General features: G+C 40.5%; 1 protein-coding gene across 10 annotated transcripts in view; it reads left to right on the forward strand.

The window, feature by feature from the left end:
• Positions 1 to 22,548, forward strand: part of LOC136421056 (huntingtin-interacting protein 1-like) — a 121,460-nt gene that overhangs the window by 76,277 nt on the left and 22,635 nt on the right. For 4 of the 10 annotated variants that reach the window (XM_066408203.1, XM_066408234.1, XM_066408210.1 and 1 more), the window contains 10 exons: positions 1,364 to 1,450; positions 2,816 to 2,923; positions 3,545 to 3,687; positions 7,772 to 7,938; positions 8,898 to 8,945; positions 9,752 to 9,845; positions 11,043 to 11,078; positions 11,992 to 12,092; positions 14,725 to 14,830; positions 17,556 to 17,679. In XM_066408203.1, coding sequence (XP_066264300.1) covers positions 1,364 to 1,450; positions 2,816 to 2,923; positions 3,545 to 3,687; positions 7,772 to 7,938; positions 8,898 to 8,945; positions 9,752 to 9,845; positions 11,043 to 11,078; positions 11,992 to 12,092; positions 14,725 to 14,830; positions 17,556 to 17,679 — 1,014 coding nt within the window. The other 6 variants (XM_066408218.1, XM_066408242.1, XM_066408257.1 and 3 more) reach the window with 6 other exon arrangements.

Raw genomic sequence — 22,548 nt, forward strand, 5'->3', positions numbered from 1 at the left:
TGGCAGCTCCAGCCAAATGGATCATAAGTATTACATCTGAAGATAATAAAAAGCGGAACAGTTGATAGTTTGGGTGTTTTTATTTCATTTCAGAACGGGTTTTAGTTGAACTATCTCCCGAGATCGGTGCTCGCACGTTCTCACAGGCGCTCCGTACGAACTTCGCAAATTCCGTATTTTCCCACACTCTGTCCTTCATAGAAATCAAAAGATCGTAAAATATAATTGTTCAGCTATTTTCTGACCGAGTATTGTCAACTGTTTGCGTCTTATATCAATGTGGAGACCGTAGAAAACAGCCGTTCTGGGTGCCCCATATGGCACCCTGGGACGGCCGTCAAAGCGTGTTCCTGTGCACATTTTGACGCCGTCGAACGTGTGCTGTGTGGCACGCTTACATACCTGGGCACAGGAAAGACTATGCATACGCAGAGAGGAACACCCTGCCTACCGTGAAGCATGGTGATGGGTCTGAGATTCTTTGGGGGTGTTTTGCTTCTAATGGCACTGGGAATATCCACCGTGTTGAAGGCATCATGAATTAAAACCAGTACTAGGATATTCTGGCCAGGAAAGTTACCAATTCCGTTAGAAAGTTGAAGCTGGGGCGTCATTGGACATTCCAGCAAGACAATAACCCCAAGCACACATCGACGTCCACATATGTTTGGTCAGAAAAATAACCTGGAAGGTTCTTGAGTACCCATAACACTCTCCAGACTTAAACCCAGTTGAGAATTTTTGGTTGGATCTGAAGACAGCAGTTGCGACACGTAAACGTCGGAAAATTGCTGAGCTGGAGGCCATTGCCTACGAGAAATAAGCTGATATTCCCAAAGAGCACTGCCAGAAGCTAAGTGTGACAAGCTATCGTTCAAGTCTACATCAAGTGAATTCAGCTTTTAGATAAATAGGGGTGCTGCACTAAGTACTAAAGACAAACCCTCATAGGGGGTTGAATGATTTTTCAACGTACTATTTGTGTGAAAGTTGCTATTTTGGATGGACTATGAAAAAAATCTTAACTTTTGCTGTGGTATCAGTAATAACATGTCTGTTCATCACTTATATGATTTAGTAATATCATGCAGCTGTAAAGTTCCTCAATTTACCAAAATGTCCAAAATGTAAGGGGAGTTGACTAATTTTGCATGCGGCTGTATGTGTTACATGCACGTGGGCTTCAGGCTCACCAAAGCACAGGACACCCTTTTGAAGTATTATGTGCAACCCCTACTAGTAACGTACCACTCTAGGGTCAAACCTATTATGTATTCCATTGATTGACCTGAGAATGTGGCCAGTTTATTCCAATGGGGTCTCCTTGTGGACTCACGGTCAGTGTTGTGTGTTGGTGCTTTAGAATACTTGATCAGTCAGGCTCAGAGTTTGCTGGGATCTCTGGACAGCCTGAGCAGGAACTACAACAGCTTCACACAGAACAAGAAAGGTAGAACTCTTCACTTCAGTGGCTTTTATTCTTCCCTTAGTACATGTTTATCGTATTGGTATATTTATTAAGTTCCATCACTATGTATATTTCTTGCAGTAGCAAATCACTTTCTGCGCATTTTTAAACAATTTTAAAAACTGTTACCGGGTAGCTACAGAATTGATAGTGATATCAGATGGTTGATATACAGAGATCAGGCCATTTACATGTATCATGGCTCTTGGATCAAATTTGCATGTCTTACAGGAAACTTTTTTTTGGAAACATACATTTACTCAGAAGTTAGATAGTGAGAATCTCAAATTGAATTTCTTTTATCTTTGCCAAGAAGATTATGTTTTGTGTATGTAATTGAACAGCATAACTCAAGCAGTTCGAACGTGGAGTAAGGGAGGCAATATATGAGAGGATATACAATCCAACCCTCAACAGGAAAGGAGGGCTAAGGGTGGAACTGTCTGGCACTTGGGACATAGCCTTGGGGGCAAACCAGCTTTAGCTCCTATATTAAAACAATAGGAGCTATTGTCCCCTTTTACTTCAACCTTGTCTTGAGTTGTCTAATTCGCTTTCTATTGGACTATCAAAAAAAAAAAAAAAAAAAAAAAAAATTGTCTTCTCCTTATTTGCATATCAATTCATAGTTCGTGGTTATAAACCTGCTGTTCAACTGATCTTGCTCACAGTCACTGACGAAAAGTAGTGGATGCTACTTGAAACGTCTGACCGTTTCCAAAATCATATCCAGTTGTTTGAGTAATTGCTTTTTGGCGTAACTCAAGCAGTAGCCGGTTTGTCTGGCAAGGTTATCATGATAGTGACTTCCATGAAGTAACTTGAGCATTGAAACCAACATATACTGTAATTCTTAGTTTCGTAACAGTAACTTAAATTTAGCTACTTTAACGGTCACCGGTCAACAGTTAAAATTTCATCATCGCAAATATTTGATCACCAACATTTGAGACAGCGATGTTTGTTCCTACCCTTAAAATTAAATGCAGTGAACTATTCCCTTTTCCCCTAACTGCAATGATTATTATATTAAATGGATTTTTAATATAGTTCAGTATTTATGTAATTATCGTTACTGTGTTGCACGGCGTTTAATCAGGTTTGATTTAAACATGTTTTACACAGCTTTTGCACGAGAAATAAGACTAATACTATGTTTAAAACTTGTGCAAAATGCGTAGGAAGGGAAGTTATTTGAGATCTGTACTGTACATGTCTGACCCACTATTATTGGCCGGCTTGTTTCTTGCTGTACGGAATAAGAATTTACTACTATTAGTTATTGTCATAAAATACATTCAGACTGGTCATTGTTTGGAACATAAGAGATGCCTGCCTCTGCCACAGTTACCCCTGACTTGGTGAGAACTGTAACTCAGTTCAGCCACCTAGCAGCTGATACCATATTGCAGGGCAAGGCAGCATCCCATATGGCCCCCCTGGAGCAGGGAGAAGGTACGTAAAACATGCAGATATATATTCTTCTCAGTTGGGAAATTTTTTTTTTTTCTTCTGCATGAGATAAGCTTTTCATTGGGCAAGAATTGCAGATGAAGATAAGTTAATCGAACTACAATGTATTCTGGGCAGTTAAACAGTCATGTAACGTCAACTCTAATAATTCTGCCAGGTGCCCTAAAACTACCAGGTACTCTAAGTTATGCACGCTTCAAGATATACAGGTGTTAACACTGTTTTTTCATTAGCATGAAAGCTCATCTGTATTGTTGAAATCCATGACGAAGTTTGATCTTTACATCAACACAAGCAAAAGTAGCTCACCTCAAATTTTCAGTCGTACTACGCCAACCTTCTTCAGGTGTGATTCAATTACTCAGAGCACGTGACTTAAGGGACACGTGACTCGAGGAATGAATTGTAATTGCCTGGCAAACGATATCGACCCCAGTTTTCTCATGATTGTTTTTTCATGTTGTGGTCTTAGGGTACCTGGCAGAATTATGAGAGAAATTGTAGAACTTATGAAAAATCAAAATTGTGAAAATTAATCACAGTAAATTTTACATACAGAGGAAAGACTAGAAGAAAGACTTTAATTTTCTTTTCTGTTCCCAGATCTTGCTGAGAGGTGTAAAGGTACTGGGGAGAAAAGCTTGATATTGCTTGGGTTGCTACGGCAACAAGGGTCGGCTGAAGTCACTAGTCAACAAGGTGAAGATGTCAAGGCTACAATTGAAGATATCATTACATGTGCTCAGGTATGTATGTGTCAGCAATAAGTGGTGAACAGTATAAAGTAGAGTGGATTCATTCCTCAAGCTACATGTAACCGACATCTTTCACACTGCAGTGTCCCTCAGTAAGACATCTGAAGCCACGTAGTTCCTGTTTAGAACTTTTATTCAGTCTAGTACCACTCTTTAAGGCGAAACTAGTCTGGATGTGGGCTTGAATAAACAGAGACTATGCGGCTATAGCGTCTTTTCTGAAGATACGGCGTGAGTGTGTACGTTTGGTTTGAGGTTACCCACTACTACTGCCAATAAGTGGTGAACAGTTACCAATTTTTGTCATCATTACATGTGCTCAGGTATGTGTGTGTCACCAATAAGACTAGTGGTGAACAGTTACCAATTTTGTCATCAATACACAAACATGTACATGTGCTCAGGTATGTGTCTATCACAGGGTTCTCGCCAGCGCAGTTGAGCGTAGGGGCCCCTACGCTGTGATTTGGATCCCCAACGCTGTAATTTGGGCATTTTCTATTGTTTTGTAAGGCCAGACCAATTTAATTTGTTGGTTGGTTCTTGGAATCGCCTGCTCATAATTTTTCTGAATACAAAAAAAAAAAAAAATACACAACACGTCGCATTCAGGAAATTTTTTCTCGCTACATTACTACAAAGCCATTCAACAATTTTCCAGTATAGCAAAATGTCCGGAATTCCTTTATTCAGCTTTTGTCTGCCAATGTTTTTATGTTCAACATTTAATATGTTTTTTCATGAATGGCAGAAGTACTTATTAAATAAAATGGTTACTGTAATTTAGATAATCTTCAACCAACAGGTGCATCTACTTTACAATGGGAGTACCAGGATGAGTTGCTTGTCTAACATAGAGTCTTTTAAAAGTTTTTTTTTTGCAAGCTAGAAACTTGAATATTATATATTATCTATGTACCAGTGAATGCCATACTTTGTACCTTGTACAATTGTTGTGCAATAAAGATATCCATATATTATTCTTTATGTTATGCAAGCACCTGTTTCCACCCCAGCCTTAGGCCACACCAATTTAATTTCTTGGTTAATGGATTTTTACTCCAGGAAGGAGGATGACCTCCTGACGGGAGTAGTAGTAGTAGTAGTTACTGTAGTAGACTGTTTTTTATTTCCACACAAGGTGGATAAAAACTGTTCGTAGCCCGAAGGTCTAAATTGTACAGCTTTGTACTATTTACATCAACATCGTCATACATTGTTATAAAGAATCACACTTGGTCATACAGAATTCTAAAAAGCATTAATAAAAACATACGAATTAATATAACCAAAATTTTTTCATTGAATAACAGACGGAAAAAGACAAATTTTACAGAAAAGCTCAAAACAAAACAAGTAGAATTCAAATTAGGGCACAGTTCAGTCTAATAAGTTACAAAGCATTTAAAATGTTCAGCATGGATGGGACAGGGCTAGTTAAGTACCACTTAGTCCCAGTTGGCAGTTAATAGTGTCGGGTGTGCCTAAGTTGGATGTATGGTTTGCTGGTTGAGAGCTGGGGAAAGCCAGGGTGCATATCATCCTGACTTGGTAATCACACGAGCAAAGTCCTAGCACAGGGTCAGTCTACGTTCTGATAGACGTTGCAGATTGAGAGGAACCAGGGCATCAGGGCAAGAAAAGAGCCCGCGGCCCACAGAAGTCACTTCCAGGTGGGTTCACCGAGGGGTCCGGTGACCTTTGACCTTTGAGAAATGTTACGAATTAGCCTTTTTAATTGCAAATAGTCTGAAGAGCTTTGCAACAGAACTGTGTCAGCTTACAGAAGTGATTTGTGTGGCAGAGACTGCCATTCTCGTATAGGGCTGTTTAGCCATAGTCAATGCTGTAGGGCTGTAGTGAATTAGGATTTTACCATGGTCAATACTGACCGACAGAGGCCATATATAGTTTGATAGATACAGACCAGGCATGCCTGCAATGAATTGTGTAAAGAGAATGTACTACATATTTGTGATTTCTGAAAGATCTTAGTTGTAGGCTTAATGGTTCATTGATAATTACTCTTCAAAGGGGGCCATCTATATCTTAATTTGTGACTTTTCCCGGGATTTCTAGGTCCTATCTGTGCCATGCTATAAAAACAAACTTTTCAGCAGGTTGACCTCACCTGTATTGAAAGAAAAAGATGAATAAACACCCTTTCTTTACTTGCTATAAACACTAATTGGACTGTGCAGAAATGCACTTTGAGTGGGTCAATAGTCTTAATTATTTAATTACCACTAATTAAAAGTGCACTTTTCACACATGGCTTCACATACAGCTCACGATTCCGTTGCTGCATAGGTATGTAAGTTGGCAAACTGTCTGCTAGGTTGCGTGTGATGTGTGCGTACGTTCTCAGAAGTTCCTGTGTAGGGCTTTGCCAAGCTGGTATTTGGTGAATATGTATTTTTATGTTTTAAATTACGCTAGCTATGGTGTGGGTCCATATATGTATGTCAGGGGCATAACTTGAGAAGCTTTGGACGTATCTTCATTGATAGGTGTGTAGCAGTTGTGGAAATGGAGGTCAAGTTCGAAAATGGTTCACCTGGCGTTTTCCTACAGTACAACAAGAGGTTGTCCATATAATTGTCTAATTCAGTCCTATACATAGAACAAAATGAAAACAAAGAGCCCTGGGTGTTCACTGGTGAATGTTTTAATGTTTATGTTTAACAATGAAATATAGAAGTCCCCACAGGGTAGTGCAGGGTCCGTAAAGTAAAGTATCACATGATGATAGGACTAGCAGTTCTAATTGAGAAATAGTGCACCATCATATTATATAAAGTCTGGGGCCATCATTAAGAATCATCCAGTATAATGGCCCATCCCTAGACAATTAATCACCAAATACAACAAAATAAACCGGGATAGTAATTCCTAGAAGTGAATCGGGGTCTGTGGTTTCACACCTTACACCAAGATCCATTTCATGCATTTATCTTACAGCTAGCAGGTCACTAGCAAAGGAAATTAATTATAACAAACACCCACAATGTACCATAAATACTTCACAGAGAATTGTGTCCTACGGACTCTTGTTTTTTTTTAATTTTAGCACAAAAAAAACATTAAAACAGAAGGCTGGGGTGAAAACTTGCACCTGACCCTGTTCACTCCCTGAAACTGTGTGCACCAAAGTACAAACTTTCCACTGAGATTCTTTTTTCATGTTAATTTTCCAATAATTTTTTACAAATTCTGTTAACCAAGAAATTGAAATGGTGTGGCCTTATTGCAATTTTTTTTTGCTCCATATTTTTCTGAAAAAGTCCAAAAAACAACAAATCAAAATGGTGTGGCCTAACATTGGCTAACAAAGGTAAAAAAACTTTTGATTTGTTTCACAAAATTTAGCCCTTTAGATTTTTATGGGGAGGACACTCCCAGACCCCTCTACAATACTCGCGTCTGCAGCGCTCGCCATACAGCTTTGCCACGCTTGCCATGCCCTCTATAGCTACGCTGTGAAAAATCCTGGTGAGAACTCTGTATCACCTTAACTTGTGCACATTTAACAGTTTTGTGCTCAAGTACACTGCATTTCATGATAGGACATGTGACAAATGTAACTGAGATGAATTTTGATATTGATTATGCAAAGGAGGATCTAATTTGCACAATTGATAACAGAACACTAGAATTCTGTAGTGGTAAATGATGGTAATTTCATTCTTGTGGCATTTGGAAGTTAAGTAAAGTTGATTATCATTACATTAGATATAAACCATGCAAATCAAGGCCTCATCTATATGATTTAATGAAAATTAATGCTGCAATAGCCTTGAAGTTCTATGCTAAGAAAAGACTTTTAATTAGTTCTTGTCTGGGTCTACGTCTTCAAACCTATAACTTATAAGTCAAGACCCTTTTGATGGATTTGTATGAAATTTGGTATGTAGGTAGTCCAAGAGGGGATCAAACACTTTAGCCCACACCACAAACACCACAATTACTTCATGGGGGTTTGTGTCCTTTTTGTCTATGACATTGCTGTGCTTTGAAACATAACAGTTACTGTTCTGGTTATTCCTTTATGATGAACTTGTGTATAATTTGTTAGGAACTGATCCCTAAGATTGCTGACATTAAGAGTGAGCTGGGTGAGTTGGTGGAGATGGAAATGTCGGAGACATCTGAAGCAGTGGACAAGGCTGCGGCCAAGATTGAGGAGATGCTGAACAAGTCACGACAGGGTAGCTCAGGGGTCCGACTGGAGGTTAATGAGAAGTAGGTCCTGTTAATGACTTGTGTGAGGCAAAGAAGTGAGGTGGATGCCAGGGCTGTCTCCAGCTTTACATTTTTCCGTCCCACTCATTGTTTGAGATCAAATGTTTTAATTTTCATTGATTGATCTGTAATTTTAAGCCTAGAAAAATGTATTTTCATCAATTTTATGTTATGTAGTTCCCATTTTTGGGACGGACAGGGTGACATTTTCTTCCGTCCCAACAAGGAAATTTCCGTCCTGGGACGGAGGGACGGGTCCTGGAGACAGCCCTGGTGGAGGCCTTTGTTCCTTTTTTGCTCCACTGTATGGCTTTTTATATTTCCCTCCCAATATCCTGTATAGGGTATGGGGGGAATATATTGTTTTTGCTGGCGTGTTCTTCTTTCTTCAATTTATTCTTCTGTCAAAGCCAAGTAGATATAGGGTGGTAGCTCTATTGCTGGTAATGCAGAAAATTTTCCTTACAGTAAATGCTACAGATGTCATATTGGAGGTGTAGGTAGGTTGAGAAAAGGTGAATACAATGGAATATGCATTGTGCTAATGAGGACCTAATTTGCATGATTTATGCAGGAACTTCAATTACCCTTACAGTAGATGCTACGGATGTCATATTGAAGGTGTAGATAGGTTAAGGAAGGTGAATACAACAGAATGTGCATTATGCTAATGAGGACCTCATTTACATAATTTATGCAGAAACTTCATATCTTCCTTTCGCTACATGCTTGTCCCAGGACAGATAGAACTGCAGATTGTCCTATGACAGATCCTGATCTGTTCCAGGATTGACTCCAATTCCAATCTGTCCTAGGACAAACTGTGATTGCCCTGCATCCCAATCTCTACTATGTACATGAAGAATATTTGAGGGTTGTACTTTTGTCTATAGTTTGCTGAATATTTGGCCATAACTTGTTGTGTTTCCTGTCCTGTTTCTTTCTGTTCTGTTGCCTAGCAACCATCTCTCCCCCCACCAGGTTTTAGTAAAGGTCACCTCTACCCAGTGAGTAGTACTGACATTCAGAGTTTGATAGCATATATCCAGAACATAGTGCGCATGCACGAGATTCTGGATGATAAAAGTGTTAATATCAATCAATAATCTGTGACGAAGTCAACTCTCAAGAACAGTGTCATCTGGAAATTAGACATTAAACCTTATTGGCATGATTGTGACTTTAGTTGCAAATTTGTATTATCACTTTATCAGGTAGGAGTTGTATATCATAGTTTTAAAAATCATCACGGTATCTGATGGATTCTTGGTCAATATTGCATCAGAGTCCCATGGCATGCATTGCATACAATTTCTCCTCAAACAGGACTACATGTATATGGATGCAACCCTCTACACAAAAATCTTAGAAACTTGCATTGTGTGATAAATTTCTGACTTGGCAAAGGAATATCTGGTTCTGCAGCCTAATTTTGTTGAGATGTATTTGTAACTGAATAAAATTACTCTTTTTTACACAACCAAGAGATTTATTCCACTGATGTTTCGGTGACCATCTGTCACCTTCTTCAAGGCAATTCTGCCTGGTTCACATAGCAATGCAGCACAGGTGTTGCTGCTTATACATGATAATGAGATGTATTCCCAAACGCAAAATATTTACATAATATGTACAATCACAGGGGTAACATCACTATGCGGTCCCAAGTGTACACATCTGAAGAAGGTGACAGATGGTCACCGAAACGTCAGTGGAATGAATCTCTTGGTTGTGTAAAAAAGAGTCTTTTTATTCAGTGACTTACTAACCTGATTAAACTTTTCACGGAATCCGATGTATTTGTAACTTGTAGGATCCTGGACTCGTGCACCGAGCTGATGAAAGCCATCAAGCTGCTGATCATTAAGTCTAAGGACCTGCAAAATGACATAGTGGCTGAGGGCAGGGTGAGTGGATAACTCTTAATTCTTATCATGGAAGCTCATCTGTGTTGGTAGTAATCATAATACAGTGCTAAACTTTCTTCCAACGCTAACTTGAAGGTATTCGCGGATCAAATTTTCGACGACCACTGTGCCATCTTCAGGATTAAAAATGACCAATCACTGCTGAACGTAAACTTGCGAGAGTTGCAGACACGTGACTTTATTGACACTCTCGCATGTTTACGTTTGGCAGTGATTGGTCATTATTGATCCTGAAGAAGGCGACAGTGGTCGTCGAAAATTTGATCCGTGAATACTTTTAGTGTTGGAACAAAGTTTAGCACTGTATTATAAAACTCTTACTTCTGAATAGAACAAAAGTTCAGATGATGGATGGTGAAAGTGCTGATGTGCCTTAGCAACAGGGTGCTCAATTCATGATTAAACCAATTTTCCGGTTATTTTTTTTCACAGGAAGTGGAATTAACCCTAAATTGGCATTGCCCAACTTAACAATATCTAGGGAATAAATTTGTTGATGTCGTTGTATCAGAAAAGTGTAGAATTGCTGGCAGTTTGTTTACATTCAGCTGTTGTGTATTTATTGGTACCACCGAAAAAGGGGACCATGGTGAAGGCTGTTATGTACTTTTTGGAAATCTAGGGAATGTGATTACAAATGTAGTAATGCAAGGTGACCGTGTAACAATGTAAATGTTATGTCGCCGAGGAACGACCGCCTTTCCCTCCACGATGACCGCCTTTCCCACGGCGACATAACTCCCTCGGCGGCGAAAGTCCCTTGCCGGTATTAGAGAACCTTGGCCCCGTAAGAAATTGTGTCACCACCCCCCCCCCTCCCCCAAATATATACGCCGCCGTTCCAGGAAGTCTGTGGAGGAGGCTATGCTAGAAGGTGCAAGGCGTAACGTGGCAATAACGTGAAGATTTTGTTATCCAGAATATTAACAGTTTTGCTGCCAAAATCTTACATTGAGTAATTTAACATTCATGCATTTCTTCAACAATGTTGAAATATTGAATGATTGAGTTACTAAAATGGATTGATATTCTAAAAATGAAGCAGATTACCATTGCATGATGTAAAGTTGATGTGTGCTAGTTGGGAGTGGCAGTGGTAAGAGCTGGGGATACTCACAACAACAAGAAGCAACTAACTGGAGCTTTTTACATCTTTCATAAATCTGCACCCATCAGAGAAGGTTGTTGGACAGCCTGGGACAGATGATGGAGGTACTAAGTGCACAGTACAGTATAGTCACAGTAGATAGCACAACATTGGCTGTGCACAGTTGTCCAGAGAATGGCACTGTTGTGTACTCAACAGTCAGGCTAACACAATGTATATACATGTGATTTTGTACACATAGGTGGATAGTGGCTGGACGTACTACATGTACATCACATGTAAATGCATGATGGATTAGTCTAAACGTACACAGTATTATTCAGCTAAGCTAACAACATGACACTTCAGTTCCTGAATGTGAGTGCTTGACACACTGGCCACAGAAAATCCACCTGCTAGTCTTGTCATCACCTTGAATTCCACTGTTGTCACAAATATATCATAGGTTTTGATAATTTGTCGTTCTCTTCTCTATCTCACATTCAAATGTGTTAATGTATCAGATATTCCAAGATCAGGGTGTTGCACTTCTCAAGTTTCAAATTTTCAACTCTCAGTACAGACATTTTTTACTACAAGTAGTCTGTAATACCATGTTTTTTTATTTTCATTTTTGGATACTGTGCGGTTTTAAAGTTATGCTATTTGACAGACTTTTAGTATTGCACAGTACAAATGTACATGTATATGCAGTTTACGGACGCTACTGTCAAGTAAGAATGCTATAACAATGCAGGATGCCATTGGCGCACCCTTATCTTGGAATAGCCGTATATAAATGGCTCCTTAGCATTATTCTATCAAAGGAAACTGCAGGGTGCAGGCCAGCTACAGCCCAGGAGTTTGACGTGTTACCTACCATCCCTACAGGGTACAACTACAGCCCAGGAGTTTGACATGTTATCTACCATCCCTACAGGGTACAGCTACAGCCCAGGAGTTTGACATGTTATCTACCATCCCTACAGGGTACAGCTACTGCCCAGGAGTTTGACATGTTATCTACCATCCCTACAGGGTACAGCTACAGCCCAGGAGTTTTACAACCGAAACCCTCGCTGGACAGAGGGACTTGTCTCCGCAGCCAAGACTGTCGGCTGGGGTGCAACTGTGCTCACGTCAGTATCAAACTGTTTGCTCTTATCCTAGCTCCCTGTAAACCATGTGTTATAGAGTACTTCTGGTCTTGTATTTGTCACCCATCACGTACATATAGAATACAACACGGAGTATTCCGTATCACCCGAGGTACCAGCCCGACCTGCGGGAGGGCTGGGACTGAGGGTGATGCGGAATACAACGTGTTGTATTTTATTTATGTCATACCTTGGTCACACCCACCCGAGAAAACACACATTTCAATGCGGAATGTGCCAGAAGTTGAGGGAGTTTTGTGTCCTCGAACAAGAAACTGTAGCAACATTGATTCTAACGTCCGAATCCGGTATTCGAAATCCCGACGGCAGCGCAACGGACGCGCTCGAAATGCATTCGAAATATTCTATGGAAGCCTGTGTGATAACACTCCCGAACTCTATCTATGTGATCCGGACAGTTATCACACGGTCCGGAACACCCGTATCAGGCCCAGGCATGACATAAATATAGAGTACAATACAGGGTATTCCGTATCACCCGAGGTACAAGCCCGACCGCGGGTAGGATCGCCCGACGGCCGTAGGCAGGAGGGCAATCCGACCCATGGGAGGGCTGGGACCGAGGGTGATGCGGAATACACCGTGTTGTATTTTGTTTATGTCATACCCACCGGAGAAAACACACATTTCAATGAGGAATGCGCCAGAAGTTGAGGGAGTTTTGTGTCCTCGAACAAAATACCGTATTTCTTCTAATAAAGGACGCACTTTTTTGACATTTCAACCTTCAAGATGAGGCTTCAGGTCAAAGCCAAAGTCGGGGTGCGCACTTTATTTAGGTTTTCTCTCGAGAAAAGTCGCGACGTAAGTCAGGAAGTCACCGATTATTACCCCAGCAGGCTAGCCCCGCCACTTCGCCGACACGCAACGATAATTTATGCATGTTCTGTTCTTATTCATGTTCTTATGTTTACAAGATAACGATGCTACATCATACGTATATTTTTGAAAAGGTATTCTAGATATAAAAATAATTGATTTAGCGATATTAGATATCAAATTATGAGACACCAAATAACGCTGGGTGTTTTCAACCGCGCGACTATTTCAGTGTGTCGGGCCGGCCATAATTTCGTACCCCACGCCGCTTGTACTACGCCGCTTGCGACGTCAATAATTTCCTAACCACCCACACGGCTGCAAATATGGGCACATCGTGCGTATCTGTAGATATTATCTATCAAAACCGTAATAGCTAGAATCTGAAATGTTCCAGAGTTCGCTTCAGCGGGAGTTTTGTTTTTGTTTTGACGGATAAAACGCGAAAACCCACGCCGCTCTCGGCACACTTCCGGGTTCATTGATCGCTAAAATTACGCAAAAGCCACCATCAATCCGCAAATGAATGTATGCTTTCCCGAAAACATCTTTTGGTTTTGCATTTTCTTCACCATAATGTTGCTATGTAGTCGATAAAACCGCGTTTTTATTGCGTTTTCAAGTGTAACATTTCAGACAAAGAAAAAACTTCGACCGCGATTCTGCTGCCCCATGATGCACTTCGTCTGCAAAATTCCCGCCTTTAGCTGCAGCAGTAACCAATCAGAGACGCGTAATGCGAACACGTGATAAGGATTACGTAACACGCGAAATGCATCTTGGGGCAGCAGATTTTTTAAACAATGGCGGCGGGCGATCGGCGAAATGAAATGATTTGTCAATGCAACGCTGTATTTTGCGGCATAAATGCCGAGAGACGAACTTTTATTTTATCTCAAAATGCGTTTTACACGTTTGTCTTTGACTAGCCCGGTAGAAATCAAGCGGATCGTCGTCTGGTCCTTCAATATCAAGGAAGTTTGTCAGATATCCTGGCGCGAGGTTCTCAGCGTGACGTTTAAACTTTAAAACTTTTTACTCAAAATTTGAGCGGAGTAGAGGGCTAAGTGTTGACCCCAAATAATGGTAATGTTTTCCCGAAAATTCCTTGAAAATGGAACGATTAAGAAAGACACTAGGACTTCATAGCGTGCCAAATACCGGGGCGTGGTCACATCTTGGAGCAAATTTGACTGTGAGCATCAACAAGAAGAAGAAGAAGAAGAAGAAGATCGGGGGTGCGCACTTTATTAAGGTTTTTCTGTGAAGTATCTCAGCTGGCGTGATTGGGGTTGCGGTGAAGCCCAAATCGGGGGTGCGCACTTTATTTAGGGTGCGTCCTTTATTAGAAGAAATACGGTACTGTAACAACATTGATTCCAACCTCCGAATCCGGTTTTTGAATTTTCGACAGCAGCGTAAACGGCGTGCTCGAAATACATTCTAAATATTCTATGGAAGCCTGTGTGATACAACTCTAGAACCTCATGTGATACTGATAGTTATTACACAGTTCGGAACACCCGTATCAGGCTCAGGTATGACATAAATATGATTACATGTACCAGTGTATCTTGTTGACCATACGTACAGGCCACACAATGCGCTGAAAAAATATGTCCTTGTACGTTATGTGCATGTGCACTTGATTCCAAATGTTTATGTCCTTGTGCATGTACTATTGAGTCCCTCCATTCATGCACCAACAATCCTTATATAATGTACTTTATAGCATGGCAATTCCCTTTCAATCGTTGTTTTTATGGTTCCACAGGGATGCAGCAGACAAAGTCATCCAGGGAACAGGGAAGTTTGAGGAGCTGGTCGTTTGTTCTCATGAGATAGCCGCAAGCTCTGCCCAATTGGTGGCAGCATCCAAGGTATGGCTGCAGAGTACTGGACCTTGCCATACATTTGTACATGTCAGTGTTCTCGCCAGCCTGAAATTTTTACCCGTCATTTAAATTTTGCTGGAGGGAAGAACATATCGATCGCCGAAGGCGCGAGGCGTCGCGCCGGAGGCGTGACCATGATAGGGGGGTCCGGGGGAGGATTATCGTACGATTGGTGGAATAGAATCCTCCCCCGGAAAATTTTGGAATCTAGACCCTCTGAAACGCTATTTCCTGCATTCTGAGGGGCAAATTTCTTGGTAGCATAAGCTTAGTTTAATGACATCTCTTTCGGTGAAAAATTACACAAGGGTTTCAGGCTTAATTTTGGGGGGAGGCGTGCCGTCATCGCGGTAAGATCGAATGTTCACACACAAGCTACATTTCTATGTTGTATACAATCGGCAAAGAAAAGAAAATCAAGCACAACAAAACTTTATTACGTATCTACGTCCTACCAAAAATACACACAGAATAAGTCGGCAAAAATAAAATTTTTCAACACTTGTCCCGTATGCTCCCTGCAATTATTGAACATAATGAGGAATTTGACACCCTACTTTGAGAAAGAACGCCATAAAGACGTCCATTTTTTTTCTCCCATGTTTTCCACGATTAATTTCTCCGGTAACTGCACTGAATGTCTTCAAAGGTTGTCGATTCAAGCCTTCCAACAGCCGCTTCATCGTGCGATCCTTGCGATCCCCGCCATTCCCTTAACATCTCGCAAATTCACGCTTAGCTGAAATCATGCGAGTAGCGAGACTCGCATGTCATTGGTCGGTATTTCTTGACGCGACGGAGACGACGCACTGTGATTGGTGGAATAGAATATCTGACGCCTGTTTACCATTTCTTACGAGTAGAAAGCACATGCAACTCAGCCGCCGCGGCTTAAAACTTTAATAATGTTTTACAGATTACAGAAAGCCTGATAGCTATAGGAATATTTCTGAATTTTTAGGCTTCTTTGATAACAATAACTGACGGTGAACCGAGAGGGACAAAACAGAAATAAACGTCAGCCCAATGCGACCAGCCAAAACTGTGGGGAGGGCGGCGCATGACGCCGAGTTTTCGGCGGCCACCAAATATCCACCACGGCGCTCTTTCTGTGTGGCTGGGGTTGTCGCCGGCGGGCATTAGAAATGATCTAGATCGCCCTCGTCGCGAACTTCCGGTGATCCTCTGGAGTTTTTGCAAAATTCTAAACTCTGTCTAGATATCTTTACACACCGATTTTTGTCCATTAGAAATGACGGGTTGGGCAAAAATTTTGTCCGTCATGCGCGACAAAAACCCGTCAAATGACGGGAGGACGGGCGCTGGCGAGAACACTGGTACATGTATCCTGCACTGTTTCTACTGTGCAGGGCCTTTTTATGATAATGACTTTATTGCAAGTTCATGCCCAAAGATAATTGCAGACAAACATGTATGCAATCAATTATTATTTTGTTAGCATTTTGCTCTTATTATCATTGTCTGATTTGTTGTCATATTGCTATCACTTACTACTATAATCATGTTATGAATTGTTAGACTTATTTTTTTGTTAAGTTAGATGTACAAGCCATCATGGCTTTTTTTCTTCCCCCAGCACGTATATTTTTTTGTTCTGTTCTATTATGTACTACAAACTGATTTTAATATGTGCAAATAAATAAATAAATAGAATAAAATCAAAATCAAGTACATGGAGATACATGGAAATTGAAATTATAGTTAACTAGTCTACCGTGAAATGTTAACTATAATGGTTGACTATGGTTGGGTTTGACTTCTTTGTTGAAGGCAGTGGAAAATGAAGTGACCCACATTTTGTATTGTAAGTGGGTTGGTTGATTATATGCTGGTTTGATTGCGTAGGGCACTTAAATGTTATAGGCTGTTTTATACCGATTATCTCTTTTTTTGTTTGTTATCAAATAAAAAAAATTCGCCAAAAATCTATATTTCAAAATATTCGCTTAGGCACGCGTCATTCTTTAAGTATTACTATCATGTACATTCCTGCAAAGTTATATTGATAAACATTGAAGCATAAGCCAAGGAGAGCGTTTTTTCTAAAAAAAGGGGCGTGGCCTTATAAATCTTGATGACGTAATCATAACATCATATTAATTTGCATAAATTATCACCTTGCTATAAGGTACTACCTGAAAAAAAATTAAGGTTGAGGAAGGTTTATAAAGCTTACATGTAAGAAAGGGTTTTTTCAAAAACATCCCAAAATTCCTCAGCCGCCCTTAGACACTACCGTACCTTAAGACCTTCTCCCAAGCAACCGTCTTCCCCAACCAGCAACCACTTTTTTGCAGTCCCAAAGTGGCATTAACCCTCCCCTCAACAACCAAATTGATTGACAGCAGCATCCAAGCCAGCAGCAGCATCTTCAACATGATTTCTGCAAGCTCTGGCACTATCAGCCATTTTAGTTTTAACACCAGAATCAGAAACAATTCTGATACACACAGTATTCTTCACAACAATACCAGTAATGTTTACATAACAGCATGGAGATTAAAAACTATGGGCATCTCTTGTAGATATGTTTTCTGGGAACTAAGGTGTATTTCGTTCAAATGTATGTTTTTTCAACCAGCCAACTTGTCGAGAGCAACCACCTGTCCTCAGCAACCATTTTTACTCCGACCCTTGAGTGGTTGCTTGCGCCAGGTTTGACTTGACCTGTTCTGATACTATTTTGCAGGTCAAGGCTGAGAAAAACAGTGCAACACTGAAGGAGCTGCGGGTGGCTTCCAAGGGTGTGGCCAATGCCACAGCAAACGTCGTGGCAACTACTAAGTCTGGACAGGCTCAGATTGAGGAGAGTGGTATGTGCATGTTGTAATGAAGACTTCATTCTCTTTTGTAGTTGCTCTTCATTTTAAACACAGCTTGAAATACAAGTTTCAAGTTACAAGTGACTTGCAGTATTGTAAGTTGTCAGAAATGTAACTGCTATTTCTAAAAACTTTTTGGAAAATATCAAAGCTGCAGATGACACCTTTGCAGCTTTTAACAATTGATTCATTTAATTGTCTGATTCCTATAAAATAAAATGTTAAACACATTCCCAACTAAAACGAGAAATTCTACATACGATGTGTGTAGACTACATACACATATATGTAGTCTACACACACCTATGTGTAGATTACACACGCCTATGTGTAGACTGCGTAGACTACATACACCTATATGTAGTCTACACATAAGTGTATGTACTCTACACACGACGTATGTACACTACACACGACGTATGTATACTACACACACCTATATGTAGTCTGTATTCTATATTCATAGACTACATACACCTATATGTACATTACGTATGATGTGTGTAGACTACATACACCTATGTGTAGATAGGAATTTGACGTGTGCAGACTGCATGCACTTACAGTCAAACCTGTCTATAGCGGTCACTCAAGGGACTGGCCAAAACTGGCCGCTAAGGACAGGTGGCCGCTATGGAGAAAATGTTGATTAATGATGACCACGAGTGACACATATTTTCAGTACCCACTGAGATACATTTATTCACCGTACAGTACACATGTAAACATTGCATAGGTAAGTCACATTTTAGAAAGTCGATTGTTGTTGCCACCTAGTCAGTTAAGAACAAAATATATGTTGCTCAGTTGCCACTTACTGTTCGTTTTCGACCGTTTTGAAACATAAAATCGTGGCGATAGTTTTCCTTAGTCTTTTGTTGTTTCACTTGCCGCTTGTCATTATCAGCTTCTACCATTATGCTAATAGGGTACTCAGAAGAAGATCGATCTTTTGATGGCTTTATTCTTTTCAGAAAATTGCAATAGCCCAAATTTTACATCATATTAATGTTATTAATATTCTTGTAAAGCTTTTGGTAAAGTAATTATCCTCAGTGATACTTTGCAGCAAAATAAATTTAGCGCTTTATACCTCCGAAATAGTGGTGTCTACCGTTGACCTTTGTGCTGCCAACCTCCTTGATGCTGCTGACTATCAGCGCCATTTTGAAAATTGCGCGAAACACGTTTTGACTTTGAGCACCGGGGAAAACGGATATTGGGCCGGCATTCAAACATTTCCCGAACTTACTGCATCAGCTACATGTGCGAGTTGTATTTTCCAAAAAGCTGCCGTAATATTTGTCCAGTCGAAATGCACAGAAATGGTCAATTTTGCTACGATGTACAAACGCAAGCCATGTGAAGAAAATTATACTGACTTCGCGTCAAACCATGGATTTTCTAGCAAAGATAAAACATTCTGGTTTTCTTTATTATCATCCTATCCAGTTGAATCCACATAAATTTGATAACTGCGTGAAAAAATGAAGATTTTGAACCCGGCGTGCGGTGGCGATGCGGCTTCTATCGGCGCGCCGTGACCGTTACCGACAGTGTTACTGTACTCGCGGGACTGAAAATTGTCTGGCCGCGACTGCGTTGGACAGGTGGCCGTTATAGCCTAATTCTTAATGCTTATGTCAATGGGAAAAATCCAAGGGACCGACAAAAAGTGACCACTATGGGCAGGTGGCCGCTATGCAAAGGTGACCGCTAATACAGGTTTGACTGTATTTGCATTCTCCATACAGATTAATGCAATATGTAATTTCTATGGACGTTGACTATAACGTTGGGTAACATAAATTTGTGGGGTACTTAAATTCGGGATTTTTCAAAAACGGTGTATTTAGGGATATGTGCTAGATGCAACATCAGTAATACCGGTAGAAATGCAAACTTGACAGACTAACGTATTCAGAACACTGTCTGAAAAGCTTTGATAAGTATGCATTAGAAGGCGACGAGGACAAAAACTCTCCGTCCCTTATTGGAACAGTCTGAGGGCTTCGTGGGGGAATCACACTACATCGTTGTCGGCTGGTTTATAAGACAAATGTCACATTCGCTTCCTGCTAAACACAATCATTTACAAGACAACTTATTTTCTTAAAATTGCTGACCTGCAATTGGACTCTAAGTGTGATCAATCATCAAAACCCCTCTTTGTTGCTACAACCTACGGCACGTGTGTTTTCCCGCCGCCATATCATTACCCAGAATCCTGTTGTCAAGCAGACGACAAAGGTTTGTGAGGAACAGTTTTTTGTCTAAATGTTGCGTGTGATTGTGGACTGAGGACGATATTTTCCTCAAAGTTTGCTCCTAACACAACAAGGAATATATGGACATAGTAGTATTATCAATGCTACGGCATCCGGCTAACTTTCCATGAATAATGTACACGTTGCCATGACGGTGGATGTGGACTTTGACGTTCTATAGCTACCGACTCAACACACGGGTTGTTCCCGTAGGCCTGATGTGTGCGGTACGGCAGTTTTTTCATGTATTTTTTTACTTCGACACGTCTATATCCGTAGCACTCTCCTCAAGCCAAGGATGGAACGAATAGCTGCTGTATAGAATGTAATTAGTGGTAAGATGTTCAAGACGAATCTTCTCTCCCGAATTAATGTTCACACCTGTCCGACAGCACCGTCATTGTGCGTGCGGCGGACGGTAGTTTCAAGTTGAAATATTATGGTGTCAGCACGACTAGAGACAAACTACATCTGAAATATGCCATCCATAGTCTTTACGGTAAGGGATATACATACATTATGCAAATGAGGTCCTCATTAGCATAATTTATGTCCAGGCGTGTTCACCTTTCCTAAATATACCTACATCTCAAATATGACATCTGTAGCTTTTACGGTAAGGGAAATACAAGTTTCTGCATAAATTATGCAAATGAGGTCATCATTAGCATAATTCATGGTCAGGTGTGTTTACCTTTCCTACATTTATCTACATCTCAAATATGACATCTGCAGCTTTTACTGTAAACGCAATACAAGTTTTTGCATAAATTATGCAAATGATGCCCTCATTAGCATAATTTATTGTCAGGTGTATTCACCTTTCCTATAGGTACCTACATCTCAAATATAACATCCGTACATTGTAACATAAGGTACATATAACTTGCTGCAATACCATTAGTAGAGCTACCACCGCACATCTACTTGGTTTTTGGCAGAAGAAGAAAGAAGAAGAAGAAGAAGAAGAACAGGCAAGCAAAAACAGTATATCCCCCTTCCCACTGGAAGGGGAATATAACAAGAATTCCTATCTCATTTGTCTATCCAGACATAAACAATGTATGTCCACCCAGACCTGCACAGGGTCCACACCTCCACAGGGACTGCATGCACTTTAGGACAGTTTTTTGATCAATTAAATGATACTGACTTTTTTTTGCAAAGACAGATTTTACCACTATGTCAATGATAAATGCATGACTTTTGTGACCGCATCATAAAAAGTATGTTTAGATTGGATCAACAATACTTCTTTGTAATTTTTCAGTCATTATGCAAGAAAGTGTATTTCAATCCTTTTTTCTTTTTACTAAAGAAAAGGGAGTAATTATATTGGCAAAGTCAGTAGTGAACATCAAAAATTATTGTAGTACTAGAAATATAGGAAGGGATTCACATTGCAGCAAATGTGCCATGAAAAGCTGAAAACTGAATAATTCTGTCTTGTTCTTTATGTTATGTAAGCCTGTAGCTTGACCCCGTATTTTTAAAAAGAATTTCTAATTTCATTATTTTTCTTCCCATCACCTGTGTTTCTCTGTTGTCAGAGAAGCAAAAAACAAAATTGTTGTGGCCTTATGATAGATAAACATTAGTCTCCACCAGGCCCTCTTACGGGCGCATGAATTGTAGAATTGGGCAGAAAAAGGAATAATCAGCCAGTAGAGTCAGTCCGTAAGATCACATTTCAAGTGAAACCCTGGCGTAGTTAGTCTGGTAGAGACTAGATAAACACCCACTTAGACTCATGTCTGGCTCAAAGACTGATCGAGGAACAAATTTCAAATTTAGACTTTGCCATGTTTAAAAGGCCTGCTTTAAGCTGGTGACGGTATACTGTCATGCGACGGATGTCTTTAGAGTTTTAGATACACGGGCAGAACCGCAGCAGGCCACCATTGGCGCAGGATATTACAGTAGCAGGATATTACAGTAGCCATTTACAGTTGAAATAACAGGAGAAGAGCCGCTTGTTTCATATATTCAAATCTTGCTACCCGCGTTTTTCCTGCTTAGGAGACGCAGCGTACATGTCCAACAAAGAAGGGGGATGAGGCAAATATACAGGGACAGGCAATGCCCAGGTTTGACCCCGGCATTTGTCCTCACCCGGTATAGAACACCAAAGAAACAGTCACTGGTGGCAGGCCATTGCACTTGCAGCATGCAACGACATTCAATAACAATGGCACAAATGATTCAGAATGAGGAAAAACATGTTTCTATTGCTACTGCGGGCAAGTTATTAGCATGTTATTAGCATTTGACCCTATTACTACCACCAAGTCAGTTTCTCTTTACACAGAGGAACCGTCATGCCCCCTGCTGAAGCGACGCATGACCAGGTTGGAAGGTGGTGCACGTCGGTTCGTGGAAATACTAACATGATGCTTTAGAACCACCGGGTGATCTCTACTCTTCCCTCTGTCCTCTTTTTTATGTTCTTTCTTTCTCTACATACCTCTGTCCAGGCATAGCCTGTACCTATTGAATGGTTGCAGTTCAGTCATGGCCAGTACAATGTACAAGATAAGAGGGGGCCTCGCACTTTCTGAAACAATGAGGTTTGCCAAAAAATTGAAGCATGGAG

The sequence above is a fragment of the Branchiostoma lanceolatum genome, chromosome 1, assembly GCF_035083965.1.
Source record: "Branchiostoma lanceolatum isolate klBraLanc5 chromosome 1, klBraLanc5.hap2, whole genome shotgun sequence".
Lineage (NCBI taxonomy): Eukaryota > Metazoa > Chordata > Leptocardii > Amphioxiformes > Branchiostomatidae > Branchiostoma > Branchiostoma lanceolatum.